Here is a 15,623-nt window from a genome sequence, read left to right as displayed (position 1 = left end):
GTGTGTGTGTGTGTGTGTGTGTGTGTGAGTGTGTGTGTATATGTGTATGTGTGTATATATATATATATATATATATATATATATATAATTAAAATACTTAATATATTTACACTTCCATTCAAACGTTTAGGATTGGACGTTGTAAGATTTTTAAATGTTTACAAAAAAATGTCTCTTTTGCTCACCAAGGCTGCATTTATTTGATCCCAAATACAGTAAAAACAGTGAAATATTTTTACAATTTCAAGCTGTTTTCTGTGTGAATATCTGTTAAACTGTAATTTATTTCTGTGATGCGCAGCTGTATTTTCAGCATCATTACTCCAGTCTTCAGTGTCACATGATCTTCAGAAATCATTCTAATATGCTGATTTGCTGCTCAAGAAACATTTCTGATTATTATCAATGTTGAAAACAGTTGTGCTGCACAATATTTTTGTGGAAACCGTGATACATGTTATTTTTCAGGATTCACAGATGAATAGAAAGTTGAAAAGAACAGCATTTATTTAAAAATAGAAATCTTTTGGAACATTATAATTGTCTTTACTGGCACTTTTGATCAATTTAGTGCATCCTTGATCAATAAAAGTATTAGTTTAAAAAAAAAAAAAAAAAACTTAACCCCAAACTGTGAATGCTAAATTAAGATGTTGACTACATAATTGATTTAAAAATATTAAAACATTTCACCCAGCTTTTGCGCACACTGTATTTTTTTTTGCTAACTGCAGCCTCTGTGAGTGTTTTTGGAGTCTTGTGGAGGAGTGTTGTTTTTTTAAATCATTAATTCTAATTGCTACATATGGTAGAGTGTTTCAGTGTAAACAGATCAGTAGGTTTGGAACGGAGCCTGATGTTGTATTGGGAAGCTGTGACAGGACACACCTCTCCCTGATTATGATGCTGCTGCTGCTATAAAATATGTCCCTCATCTCACAATTTGTCCTTTAACCGAATTCTTGCTCACTATTACAGTCTGTAACAGGCAGTTATTATTAGTCGGCTCTCGCTTGGAGCCAAGGTTGGCACTTCACCACAGACTTGATTTATTTCCCATCTCTGTGCCAAAGTTGCAGAAAATTGCAAATGAGCCATTCTGGTGTGTGAGCAGATACGTTGCCAACATATGGCCAGCAACGCCCTGCTGTTTTCAATAGATAGAGTAAACAGCGTTTCCGACAACCTATTTTGTAAGCTGGTGCATGGTGCTGCTCGATGTTTTCATGCATTCGATGCGTCACACTCCATCATATCAATTGTTGCTTCGGTTGGCAGCAAAATAAGGGTGTAATTTGGATCTTTAAAGGAATAATCAGTTATTTTCTCAGTTTGCAAAACCAGCTAACACTAATGCACAGAACCCTAGAAGACAAGCGTCAGAGTCAAAAGCAGAAATGCCAAGCTCATACTTGGTACTTGAGCTGTGATGTGGCATGGATACCAAGTGAAAGTAACCAGGTTATAGTTGGCTGCTTTGATAGAGTTAAAAGCTTTGATAATAAAGCTCGTGATTTCACATTTATTATCTAGTGCTTTTTACGATACAAGTTTCTAATAATATTACCAAGGTGCAACATGTATATTGAAAATAGCAGAGGACCTAGGACAGATCCTTGTGGCACTCCGTACTTTACTGGCATTAATTGAGATGACTCCCCATTTAGATAAATTCATAAAGTCATTACTATTAAACTGTGAGGGAATATTTAGTTAGGGTGATTATTTGCTAATCCAGCCACTGTGCTAAATAATTGGATTGTTTTGGTTATTTTTGGTAAGTTTGCAGATATACCTGGCACATACTTTAGAACATGCTGTTTTTCCACGCAATTCTAAAAAAAGAGTTTTTCTCTATTTGCGCTCAAGATTACGAGTTTCGTAGTCAATGTAAACAATGTGACAGTTGCACATTTAAAAGTTTATTTGCATCGTTGCACACTTTCCTGCTAGGCTTTTATTATGAATGTGTAATTTGCATACATTTTTACATGAGGAATAAGTCAAAATGATCAGACAGCATGTTAAATAATGTTACATAGTTTACAGATGACTTCAGTCTTCATACAAATTCAATCCTGTTGCTTATTGAAAGCAAAGAGGTGAACCGATTATATATTTCAAAACATTGCTGTACAATTATATAGTTTCATAATAAACTGTTTCCAACCACTAAAACATAGGAAAATAGATGACTTTAGTTTGGCTCTCTAAACTCTCTGTACTGAGGGAAAATGAAGCGAGTCATTATATTTGCTGCTTGGGTGGAAAATTGAGAATCTGAAGACTGGAATTGCTTGGTTTTTATTTCTTAAATAGTTTTGTTCAGAGGACAAATTAACATGAAAAAGGAGAAGCTCCCTCTCATTTATCTTACAGTAGATAGTGAAACTGAAAAACAAAGTGCTTCAATTGTGCTCCATTTTAAGAAGAAAACCAAACCTAACTGGCATCAATATGAGACTGAATCAGAGTACCCAGAACTGCTGGAGGTCTAGTTTCTTGCAGTTGCACTTAATCTGTATGATATATTGCATTTGAAAACATAATATAAAGCTCTAAAAAGTTATCTGTAAATCTGCCATTAAATAAGAAAGGGGGTACTCTACAATGGTACAGAAGCCTTTACCTCTCTTGCTCCAGCACACAGGAGTGAGTTGTATCTGGTTAAACACTGATGTCAGATTATTGTAGTTTGTCCTCCTTTGAGACGCATTAGACATTAGACATACATTAGACTAGCACAAGCCATCATCTTTATCAAGACGGACTATGAAAATACAGACATACTCAAAAATCTGCCACAGAAGTAAAAGAAAGTCTATAATAAAACTAAGGTAGTTGTAATAATATTTCACAATATTACTGTTTATATTTTTTGATAAAATAAATGCAGCCTTGGTGAACAGAAGAGAGAGAAAAAACGACAACTTAACCCCAAACTTTTGAACTGTGATGCATATTAAAAATATTTAAAGGGGTCATATGATGCGATTTCAATTGTTCCTCACAGTATGGTGAGGGGCGTAACATTTCCGTCTCACGTTTGAGGTATTCGGCCAATCACAACGCTCTGGATAGCTGGCCAATCAGAGCATACCTCGCTTTTCAGACCAATGAGGTTTGTAAAAATCGACGCGTTTCAGAAAGGCGGGGCATAGAGGAGAAACAATAATGTACAGTATGTGGAAAATAATGTGGTTTTTTTACTTTAAACCGCATAAACACATTTCATTACACCAAATACACAAAATAATGTTATTTTTAGCAGCATCATATGACCCCTTTAAAACATATATTTGTAATTAATTTTGCAGATGCTTTTAACCAAAGCAATTTACAAATGAGGAACCTCACAAGCAACCTGTCATATTCAGTGTGCATGCCAGCTTTTAGTAAAAACTAGATTATTATTAAACAAGCTAAAGCAGAGGCATGTTTGTTTAACTTCTATTAAAATAAATACAGCTAAAACTAAAATAGACATTTATAAAACTATATAGAAATAGAAAAACTATATATGTGACCCTGGAGCACAAAAGCAGTGTTAAGTCGCTGGGGTATATTTGTAGCAATAGCCAACAATACATTGTATGGTGCAAAATTATCAATGTTTCTTTTATGCCAAAAATCATTAGGATATTAAGTATAGATCATGTTCCATGAAGATATTTTGTAAATCTCCTACCGTAAATATATCAAAACTTAATTTTTGATTAGTAATATGCATTGCTAAGAACTTCATTTGAACAACTTTAAAGATGATTTTCTCAATATTTAGATTTTTTTGCACCCTCAGATTCCAGATTTTCAAATAGTTGTATCTCGACCAAATATTGTGCTATCCTAACAAACCATACATCAATGGAAAGATTATTTAGTTTATGTATATATAATGCATGTATAAATCTAAATTTTAAAAAATTGACCCTTATGACTGGTTTTTTGCTCCAGGGTCACATATAAAACATACTAAAAACACAACAAATTACTAAAACTTTAACTAAAATTAAACGAAAACTAAATAAAATTTAAAATTATAATAGCATAATTTATAGTAAAATAGCACTGGGTGGAGGTCGTTAGTTCAGGAACAGAGAGAGGGAACGTTTTGGGGGGGGGGTGGTATTAAAAAATATATACAGTATATATATATATATATAAACAAGTGTGTCTGTTAATAAATATATGAAACCTGACTGAAATATAAATAGAAATATATGAATATATATAAAATATTTATACATTTTAATACATTTGTTAAAATAAATAAAAATATATATTTTTTTACAAATTGTTTTCGTAATTTAGTAGGAGTTATATCAGCTTCCCAGCAGCCCAGCAGTATTCCAGTAACAGCATGTTGACATTTTATACATCAATAAACCTTGACATGATTTCATTCATTGTTTCTCCAACAGTCTCCCAGCAGCCGGGCATGCAAGGCTACGGTGACCCCTGCGGCGCCATGACGACGGCCCTGACCCCGGGTCAGACGACCCCAGCACACATGATGAGCTCGTACCCGCCGCCGCCCTCCTACTGCAATCATCCGCCACCCTCGTACGAACAAGTCTTCAGGAACGCCGAGAAGAAGAGCCACAGCGAATCCTCGCAGTGAGAGACGCCGCTGACGCTCTCGGGAAACTCTGCTTTTATTTGCGTGCTTTCAGGATGCTCTTTCCCAGTTCCCAGTTTGTTTATCGTTTGATTGGCGCGCTATGGAGGGGCAACAAAAAGAACAAAGGTCCGGATGGGACAGAGCTTTGAAGAAGCTGTCGGGATGCAAAGCGCAGGAGATACTGAGAGTCTCGACTCCCTTTCTTTGAGAAGTGGGTCTTGAGGGGCTGGGGTGGACCTTGGAAGGTCGACAAGGTGGAAGCAACCCGCTGAGCTTCTGGAGAACAGGATGAATATCTGTGGAAAACACACGACATCCATCCTGAGGCCGACCGCACTTCAGAACCCAGACAGCAGGAGTTTCGTACTGTAGACCGATTGTGCGTTTTATCATACTGCAGCCAGTGAATATCATGCTACCTGAGCCTCTCAAACATGTGGAAGCCTGTTTATGCCACTGAATAACAATGAAAAAGGTAATTGTGACTTTATCTCGCAATTCTGAATTTTTATTTTGCAACTGCAAGTTTAATTCTGACTTTTTTTTTTTTTAAGAATGTTTTGTAAGAAAATACTTTTTTGTCAGAATAACTTGCAATTGCAAGTTTATATCTAACAATTCTGAGACAAGAAATCAGAAATGCAAGATATAAACTCGCAATTGTAAAAAAAAAAAAAGTTCAACTTGCAAGAAAAGTCAGAATTGTGAGTTTATATTTTGCAATTCTGACTTTATTTCTCACAAATGTGAGTTGATATCACAATTCTGAGAAAATGTCTGAATTGTGAGATAAAAAGTTAAAAAAAAAATTTTTTTTAGCGTTAGTGGCAGAAACAGGCTTCCATACAAACAGGAGTTTGTCTGTTCTTTTGTTCCAATCCCAGTGGTTTAATGGGTCAATAAACTCTTGTATGGGTATTAATCTGAAATAGATGATGAACTCACATGGAGTGAGTCTATTGAAGCCACAGCAAGCGAAAGAGAAATGTATTCACATCTTTTCTGCTTCATCACACCCATAGTGTCCTGTTTTTGTGGATGGGCCAGAAAATTGCAAAAGCTCGTTTTGGGTTAAATGTCTGGCCCAATGAGAAATACAGCTGAGTTATTTGGAGGGAGTGATGCATTTACCACAACACCTGCTTGAAAACAACGCTGATTAGTTTTAGGCCTCTTCATTAGCACAGAAAAGGATCAAATGTGAAGCAAACAGCCACATGTGTATTGCCAACGCTGGTTTGGAAAATGGTTGAGAAATGTCTTTTTCACATTTAAACCCTGAATTAAATTAAACTAAAACTAAATTATAATTTGCAGAAAATTTAGCATATTTTTAGGACTATTAAGGAACCTTTTTTTGTGATTACAATTAAGTCCATTAAGAACATTAAGAATATTATTAAGAATATTGCTTTTTTTTCTGTTCTGTTTTTGAGGTGAAATATGACCTACACATAGTCTTCATAACATTCACCAACAAGCACCATTTGAAAATATATATATCAAATTAGACTGATTTGGAGACCATTTCTAGTAAATGTGAATGTGATCCTGAAGTTTTTATTTAAATGTACTTAATATTAATTCAACATGTGAATTGTTTGGAACAGAGTGTGGGAAAAAAAAAGACTTTAAAGTTACATATTTTGCATACTTGATTCGTACGATTAGTATATTGAATGCTGGCTGGTTCCTATTCTTGATGTTGTGACTGTGAACAGAATGCTCCTTTGGGATGAAAACGTTAACACAAAACTCCACAGACTAGATATGAAAGTACATTCATTGCATTATTTACACACATTATTGAACTCCTGATGAGACCTAATATTGACTGAAAAACACGCAAAGCATCAATAGGTTTGGGTATATTTCAAGTACATTCAAAACCTGTTTTGAAAGTGTTGTTTTTGTAGTTGTGGTACATTGTTCATGGTTTCGTTTGAGGTTGAACTATGCAAAGTGCGCTAATGTTGGAGTTTGTTTTACTGTTCAGATCAGTTGGGGTTTTGTTTTACTCTCCTGAACGCGTGGTTGAAGAGATGTTCAAATCACACCCACTTCAGGGTGTCGAGGACAGCTGTGAAATTGTACAGTGTCAAACATCTGCCTCTGGATTTGGAGTGACACATGGATGATTACACGGCTCTGTTGAGTAACTGCACTGTCACTGACACACCAGCAACCGTTCATAGTGAAGCGCTCTTGATGTCAGAAAATCATGAACTACAATAATAAAGTTCCCTCTGTTTGAGACTTTTGCTATGCTTGCTCGTGTGTCTGTGTTTGTTATGTGTTCAGGTATTGGACAGCTCTTGCTAATTTTAGGCTACTTGTAGCTTTGTAAGTGTTTACTTGCACAGTCATGGCATTTTACTGGAACAAGCCTCTAGAATTAGCATAACATCAAATGAATAGCTTTTAGTTTAATTAGACCTATCTTTTCTTGGTTGCTTAAATCGAAACAATTCTTGTATAAGAGTTCTGCAGCAGATGATTCATCTTGGAGCGGCCAGTGTGTGTTGTGATTGGTTAGCTGGGCCAGTGTGTGCTGTGATTGGTTAGCTGGGCCAGTGTGTGCTGCGATTGGTTAGCTGGGTCAGTGTGTGCTGTGATTGGCTCTACTCGGCGCCTGGTTGGGAAATGCCATGCCCCTTACCATAGCCGCCTGCGAGCTTCAGTGTAAATATTGCGTCAAAATCAAATCAATTTGAGCGTGATTTAAACCCGGATGATTGTAACCACTCTATAGCTGGGCCAGTGTGTGTTGTGATTGGTTAGCTGGGCCAGTGTGTGCTGTGATTGGTTAGCTGGGCCAGTGTGTGCTGTGATTGGTTAGCTGGGCCGGTGTGTGCTGTGATTGGTTAGCTGGGCCGGTGTGTGCTGTGATTGGTTAGCTGGGCCGGTGTGTGCTGTGATTGGTTAGCTGGGCCAGTGTGTGCTGTGATTGGTTAGCTGGGCCAGTGTGTGCTGTGATTGGTTAGCTGGGCCAGTGTGTGCTGTGATTGGTTAGCTGGGCCAGTGTGTGTTGTGATTGGTTAGCTGGGCCAGTGTGTGTTGTGATTGGCAGCACTCAGCACCTGGTCGGGAAATGTCATGCCCCTTACCATAGCCACCTGCGAGCTTCAGTGCAAATACTGCGTCAATATCAAATAAATTTGAGCGCGATTTAAACCCGGATGATTGTAACCACTCTAAGTTCATCTGCCTTGGGAAAGCTAGCGTGTCTCCGACATAGTGATAACACTCGTTGCCTTCTCTAGTGCAGCTCAACCAGGTCTCGTCCCATTCGTCGGCATTTGTGATATCACAAATCCCGGAAAATATGCGTTGTAGTCCAAACGAGTCATTCGTTGTAGTTTTTGAAAAGTGATTTCTGTTAAATAAAATATCTCCTTTTGAAGTGGACTTTGAGCTTTGTAACTTCGCAGATCTTTTTTATGCTCAAACAGCAACATTACAAACTAACTAAAGTTGAAAAAGTGAAAAAGCATAATAGAACCCCTTTAAAAAAAGCACACAATCATCTCATGTTGAAATGTAATCACAATTATGCTAATGTAGTCACAAATTATTTAATGAAGACATAATGGGAGAAAACAACCACAACTGACAAGCTATGTTGTCCTGTAGTGGCAAAATTCAACTTCCTTTACCACGTTTGTGAGGTTTTTTTATTATAGCGCCCCCTAACACTGAAAAATTGCAACCAAAACTGCACCAAAAGAGCTCTGCAATTACAGATCACCTTCATGAAGATTACATTCACAAACAATGTACATATTTGTATGCATTGGATACTTTTATATACGCTTCCATTTAAAAGTTTGGGGTACTTTTTGAAAGAAGGCCCACCAAGGCTGCATTTACTTGATCAAAAATACAGTAAAAACTGAAATATTTTGAAATATTAGAATAGTATTAAAATAAATATTTTCTATTGTAATATATTTTGAAATGTAATTTATTCCTGTGATTACTGCCATTATTATCAATGAAAATATTTTGCATGTCTTCAATGCATCCTTGCTGCATTCAAGTATTATTAAAAAATAAAAATAAATAAATAAACTTACTAGACCCAAACTTTTGAACACTTATGGGTCATTCTGTGTCGACTCAACCAGCTCAAGGCCCTTAGCTCAAATTTTTGATTATGTTAAGATTTTTTTATGGGGAAAATATACATAAATGAAGAAGAAATATTAGATTGATTAATAAAGAAGAAGCAAACATTTGGTTTTAAACCATTGAAAATGGGTAATATTCAACAAATTGGACATTGAGTGGCATTGTGCTCCCCACGTCTCTGGGACTGAACCATACAGGGCCTTAAAAATCAGAATCTAAAATAATATTATTGAGGTACAGGCAAAGTACCGTTGAAAAAATTATATTTATGGCACTCGGGCAGGTGTGTTCAATGCAATTATTTTGAGGGAAACAAGACACATTTATAGTTTCAACATTATTTGTTCTTCAGACATTCCTCTTTAAAAGAAAAAAAGATACCAAAAAAAAGTTTAAGACCGAAAATCGAAAAGGCCATCAAGAGATCTTCAATACTACTTGAGTTACAGGCCTGCAAACTTTGAAGAAAGAAAACTTGAAAAGTGCCTTTTCCCATTTTTGAACGGTCACCACTGGCATATAATGCAGCAACGATTGCTAAAGTCAACAGATTTTACTAGAGCTACCAATCTCTGTGTAAACATAAGATCATGATGCTGCCATCTTTCTGAAGTCATCTGTAACCCGGCTCCGAATCTTAGGTGAAAAGGTCATTGATTTATTGAGGTCATTTTTTTTTTTCAAATTTGGTTCATGGTTTAGAACTCTGAATATTTTGTTTAAACCCTTACTGGGAAAATGAATGTAACAAATAATTGTGAAAAAGTGTGTGTTCTATTAGCTAATATGAACCACACCCAAACTTCTCATTGGCTCATATCTGCCAAACCAATCAAGTTCCTGTCAGGAGAATCCACATTTTGTGCACACTGGATCCAAGAACTGGGATGTGTTATACTTTTCTTTTTTACACAGGGGTGAATTCAGGTAAATTGGGAGTCTTTTTGCCATTTGAGATGACTGGGGAAACAAATGTCCCAATTAACCTGAATTCACCCTATATGTGGTGTTATAGAGCTGGATGAACTGGGTGGCACTATAATAATCTAACTTACATTTTGTAAATGAGATGTGTTTGTGCTCGCTTGAATAATGAGTCTGAACAGTTACTAACCCTTCACCGAGCGAGCGTTCATCATGACGCACTGAAGCTGAACTCCACACTGAACACAATTACACATTTACGTAACGAGCACGCAGCCGGTGACCTCGTCTCACATCACTGCAGGCTTATTTCACACAGTATAAGACAGAACCTTTACACAATGCACCTTTCCCATTGATTTCTCTCATCTGTAGTTCACTATTTCTGTACATTAAAACGATCTTCTCTCTGTAATGCTATTCATCTGCTGAAAGTGTTTTTACTGAAATGTAATTCTTTAATCACTGTATTTTAAAGTAGATAGCGCACCCAAAAATGAAAATGTGCTGATAATGTGCACCCTCAGGCCATCCGAGATGTAGCGGACTTTTGTTTTTCATTAGAACAGTAAAGAAGATTTTTAGCTGAAAACATGGTCCTTGGTGATTCATAAAATGCAAGTCAGCAACTTTAAGAATTAAAAAAGCATATCAGGCAACATTAAATTAATACCCGTAGCTCTGGATGATATATTGAGGTCTTATGAAACGAAACGATCAGTCTGTGCAAGAAACTGAACATTATATACAACAAATTTTCATTTTGAACTATCTCTTTAAAGGTGGGGTAAGTGATTTCTGGTAGCCAATGTTGATATTTGAAATCACCAAAACAAACACGCCCCTACCCCAAAAGGGTCTCGCCCCTATTTTGATAGCTCCGCCCCACACATACGCACACAAGCCAGGCAACGATTAGTTCTGTGAAACAAAGCAAAACCAATGTTACACTGTCTACACTGGACGAGAGTGGCGCGGCGCGATATGATGTATAAGTAATTTGAAAATTGAATTAAATTTAAAGTATCCTTAAAATATACAGTATAGGTATCAACATAGTAATATAGGACTTTTATTTTGACAGACTCTGTCTAGTTTCATGTTTTACTATATTCTAATTACTGATTGGTCAGGTAAATGAAATTAAACATTTATTGTAAATATTTTGCATTTAATTTGTGGGGAAAACACTTTATTTATTTATTTTTAACTTTAAATTTGCATAAATAAAAGGTGGCAAAACAAATACAATGTATCCAATGTATCCTTAAAGGTGGGGTAAGCGATTTCTGGTAGCCAATGTTGACATTTGAAATCACCAAAACAAACACGCCCCTACCCCAAAAGGGTCTCGCCCCTATTTTGATAGCTCCGCCCCACACACTTACGCAACCCAGGCAACGGTTAGTTCTGTGAAACAAAGCAAAACCAGTGTTACACCGTGTCTACACCGGACGCGAGTGGCGCGGCGCGACAAAATACTATGGAACTCATTATAATCAGTGATGCTGTCTACACCATAGATATATACATATCTATGGTCTACACTGGATGCGGCGCGGCACGACACGACAAATCCCCGACAGAAAACTGCTGCTGCGTTCTATTTATGACGTATTGACACAAACTTCAAATTATTTTCAACTGTCGCTTTGTCGCGTCCAGTGTACTAGACAGACTTTAGCTGTTGCGGCACAGACACGGTGTTACTCACTGATCGAGAAGAAACAAAGCAACCTCGGCGTCCTATCGCAGGTCTTCCACTCCTTGAGTTCTCTCCAGCGCTGGAAAGCTGATCTGATATTTACACGGGTCCTACTTCTTGCCTTAAGCCTTCCTTTGTTCCGCAGACGTTTTCCTCTTTTGTTTTTTATCCGCCATCTCTATGTTTCTGTCGCTCGGCTCGCTAATGTCCGTCCTGTGCACTGAACTCGCTCTCCTCCACATCATGAGTAGACACGCCCCTTACTGCTGATTGGCTACAAGTTTGTTTTGCGATTCGGCCCGAATCAGTTTTCTAAAGCGTTTTTGAAAAATCGCTTACCCCACCTTTAAGTGATACATGGTGTTTGACTGCACTAGGGTTTCTGCAAGTTTTATGAAGGTAAATTTAACATTTATAAAAAAAAAATTTGAGATATTTTTAAGTAGAAAATTTGAGGAATAAATTGGGAGGAACACAATACATCAAAATGTTTTCTAAATGTAAATTGTCTAGGGAGAACACGAGTTATATCAGCAAAACTTCAATGTTCAAAAATGCAAAAATCCAACAGATATCCACTGCTTTTTGATTTTACAAAAAAACACTATTATTGTACCTTGTTCTTCCTCTGTATTTTGCCTCGTTTCTCAGTGCAAATGTCTAAAAATGTGCCTAAAAATTGTAATAACTTAGATGCAAAAATAACACATAAGTCGTCTTGTTTTCTGAAAAACTGACCAAAATGAAGTGTTTATTGGAAAAAAAAAAAAAGATGAACTTAAATGGGAAACAAGTCCTAATCTAGTTTTAAGCGTGAACTCTGTTCATTAAGATCTGCAGTGTAAACGCAGCTTCACTTACATTTGTTCAATTCCCCAGACAACAAGACTTCATATCTTTATTTTGCATCTCAGGTGATCTTGATTTAATGATGTTTAGATATTTGAAAACAAGACAAAAATACTGTGGAAGATGTTCAGTTTTTGCAGTGCATGCAACATTAATACAATGAATTTAAGACTTCTACTCCGGTTTAAGACCTTCATTTGTGGAAGGGTGAACTTAGAAGCGCTGTGATTGTGATAATCGTCACTGAGGTGTATGCAAATTACACCGATACTGGTTTTAGAGAGTAAGGAATTCTCTTACCTGTCCTTCTAGCGTCACTACTCTGGATTTTCATCAGGTCTTTCCACCCCGGATCGATGTTAGCTCTCGCTTTTTGTGTTTGTGGGACTTTGTCTTCAGAGCTTTTGCTCTTTTGGTCATACAGATAATGCTTCTTTCGATATATCGGCTGGAAAAAAACGATCATTTTAGCGCTGCTTCTTAGGTTTTATTCGCGGCTGGCAAACCAGCTTATGCGTGCTTTACCGCCACCTACTGGACTCAGATGATTTGGCAGGGAAAAAGTCAATAATGTAAGGTTTAGTTTGAATATTTCAGACACTTCTTTCAATTAATTTCTTTCCTTTTCATATGCATAACATACCATTATCAGATGTTGGACAGATTCTGGATGATTGCATTGTGTGTCGAGTCCTGTATGTGTCCTCTTCTGAGATCCCTTCGATTTTCAATTGATCTCTCTTTCAATACCAACAGAGCTTCGAATATCATACAAATGTCTCTTCCCGTGTCATCATTATCTCAATATCCATACCATATTTTTGAGTTTGATCATTTATGATGTTTTTAGCCTTAGCAGATTTGCAGATTGCATTAAGTAAAGCCGTTTTGTAAGCCTAATATTATGGCTAGCAAGGATTCTCGTCATTTCAACACAGTGCTTTGTATGATTAAAACACTTTTTATAGAAAACTGTAAGTACAGTCATCTCATGTGAGCGTACACCATTAAGGTAACTTCACAAAAACAGTTTATTTTTAAATGTGTAAAACCTTGTAACACAGACTATAATATATATAGTTTATATATGTATCCACACATATATACATATCATGAGGCAGGCTAAAGCGATCGGTCACTACACATTAAAGAGCAACAAAAATGACTGATCACTGGATGGCAGGCGCTAGGAGTAATGTTTAGTGTTTATTTCACGCATCAACAGCACAGACCTTATAGCCTATGGCAGATCTTGGGATTTAAGAATCAATATAGATTTATCAAAATGAGGACAGATTCTGGATGATTGCATTGTGTGTCGAGTCCTGTATGTGTCCTCTTCTGAGATCCCTTCGATTTTCAATTGATCTCTCTTTCAATACCAACAGAGCTTCGAATATCATACAAATGTCTCTTCCCGTGTCATCATTATCTCAATATCCATACCATATTTTTGAGTTTGATCATTTATGATGTTTTTAGCCTTAGCAGATTTGCAGATTGTATTAAGTAAAGCCGTTTTGTAAGCCTAATATTATGGCTAGCAAGGATTCTCGTCATTTCAACACAGTGCTTTGTATGATTAAAACACTTTTTATAGAAAACTGTAAGTACAGTCATCTCATGTGAGCGTACACCATTAAGGTAACTTCACAAAAACAGTTTATTTTTACATGTGTAAAACCTTGTAACACAGACTATAATATATATAGTTTATATATGTATCCACACATATATACATATCATGAGGCAGGCTAAAGCGATCGGTCACTACACATTAAAGAGCAACAAAGCTCTTATTGTTTGTATTTTGCAATAAACCTGACAGAATTTGAAAGCTGAAAAAGCTTTATATCAGCACAAAAATGACTGATCACTGGATGGCAGGCGCTAGGAGTAATGTTTAGTGTTTATTCAACAGCACAGACCTTATAGCCTATGGCAGATCTCGGGATTTAAGAATCAATATAGATTTATCAAAATGAAGATAGATTAAAATGGAGAAATCAGTATTGTCAGGTCAGTTGGAGGATCCAGCGCACTACTGCAATCTGACACACTTTATCTGCAATATTTTACTGTGCTACTTACCTGATCACACTGGATTGCAGGTGGCTTCATTTCAAATGTTGCGATTTCTTTGCGGATTTGAGAAGACTCGTACATCAGCTGAATGACAGCACAGACTTTCAGCAGTTCAGAAAAAGCCCAATTTATTGTGACATTCATAACACGTTTTGCCTGAGGAAACAATATTTACCAGAGCAGGTCATTCTTTCTTTTATCAAGACATTTACCAACAGCGACTGGAACGAAACACTGACATACACACAGCATATACTTGACAACCACACCGTGTTGGATACTGGATTAATTTACCGAAAGGCACCGGCACATTCCGACATGAGCACGTGTTGCCATCCTCATGCAAAGACAAAGACAACGCAGACTGCGTTCGCATGGGGCAAACGCTCCGGAGCGCCACAGACGATCACAGAGGCTCTGCTATTCACCAACAAGCATGCAGATGCAAGAAACACTGCTGTGCTGTAAGATATAAAGATATAAACTAAAACAAAACCATATATTAGCATTAAATATTGTCCAAAAAACAGCAACATACTGATAAAGACTACAAGCTACGAAGACCGAACTCAAGGCGGCGTTGTTTGAAATTATAGGCTGAAGGTTGGGTTTTTCGCGTCCATGATGAGGAAGAAATAGTTTTCTTCATTTTAAAGGGTCCATCCAGAGCGATGTAACTGTACTGTGAAAGCATGTGAACCTCCTAATGAAGGAGCAACAGTCTATGCTTCCAAACGCACAGGTCAAAGTTCAAAAGCAGGGAATCGAGAACCCTCAGGCTGGATGACATCTGAGAGATAATGGATGGCTCCTGCCATACCTACAGCAACAAGACAACAACAATTTGGTTAGGTTTGATATTTATAATATCATGAGACTATCAGATTAAAGTTTTTTATCCAAAAATAAACATCAGTTGTAAATGTGCTCATCCTCTGGCCATCCCAGATCAGGATGAGTTTGTTTCTTCATCAGGTTTGTAGAAATGCAGCATTGCATCAGTGTCTCAGCAATGGATGCTCTGCAGTGAATGGGTGCCGTCAGAATGAGAGTCCAAACAGCTGATAAAAACATCACAATAATCCACAAGTAATCCACAGCACTCCAGTCCATCAGTTAACATCTGGAGAAGACAAAAGCGGAGACAAATCCAGCATTAAGACGTTTTTAACTAAAATACATAGAGTAATCCATAATAACGCTTCCTCCAGTAAAAAAGTGTTCTGGTCTGAATCAGGAGAGAAATCTGCACAGATCAAGCACAGACCTAAACAAATATGTGGCTGGATTTTGATGTGAGAGACAACA

General features: G+C 37.0%; 2 protein-coding genes across 2 annotated transcripts in view; one reads left to right on the top strand and one right to left on the bottom strand.

The window, feature by feature from the left end:
- LOC107757191 (vesicular, overexpressed in cancer, prosurvival protein 1-like) overlaps positions 1–5,101 on the top strand; it is a 44,403-nt gene extending 39,302 nt beyond the window's left edge. The window contains exon 5 of the mRNA XM_016574609.1: positions 4,422–5,101. Within this exon, the coding sequence (XP_016430095.1) occupies positions 4,422–4,621 (200 nt within the window). The 3' untranslated portion in view covers positions 4,622–5,101. The remainder of the gene's footprint in view (positions 1–4,421) is intronic.
- Positions 5,102–14,428: 9,327 nt separating this feature from the next.
- The window catches only part of lancl2 (LanC lantibiotic synthetase component C-like 2 (bacterial)), a 29,775-nt gene continuing 28,580 nt past the window's right edge, over positions 14,429–15,623 (bottom strand). Inside the window, exon 9 of the mRNA XM_016574610.1 lies at positions 14,429–15,135. Within this exon, the coding sequence (XP_016430096.1) occupies positions 15,059–15,135 (77 nt within the window). The 3' untranslated portion in view covers positions 14,429–15,058. The remainder of the gene's footprint in view (positions 15,136–15,623) is intronic.

This window comes from Sinocyclocheilus rhinocerous, unplaced genomic scaffold (assembly GCF_001515625.1).
Source record: "Sinocyclocheilus rhinocerous isolate Xijiao unplaced genomic scaffold, SAMN03320098_v1.1 scaffold1464, whole genome shotgun sequence".
NCBI classification, from domain to species: Eukaryota; Metazoa; Chordata; class Actinopteri; order Cypriniformes; family Cyprinidae; genus Sinocyclocheilus; species Sinocyclocheilus rhinocerous.
This window is presented reverse-complemented; position numbering and strand designations above follow the sequence as displayed.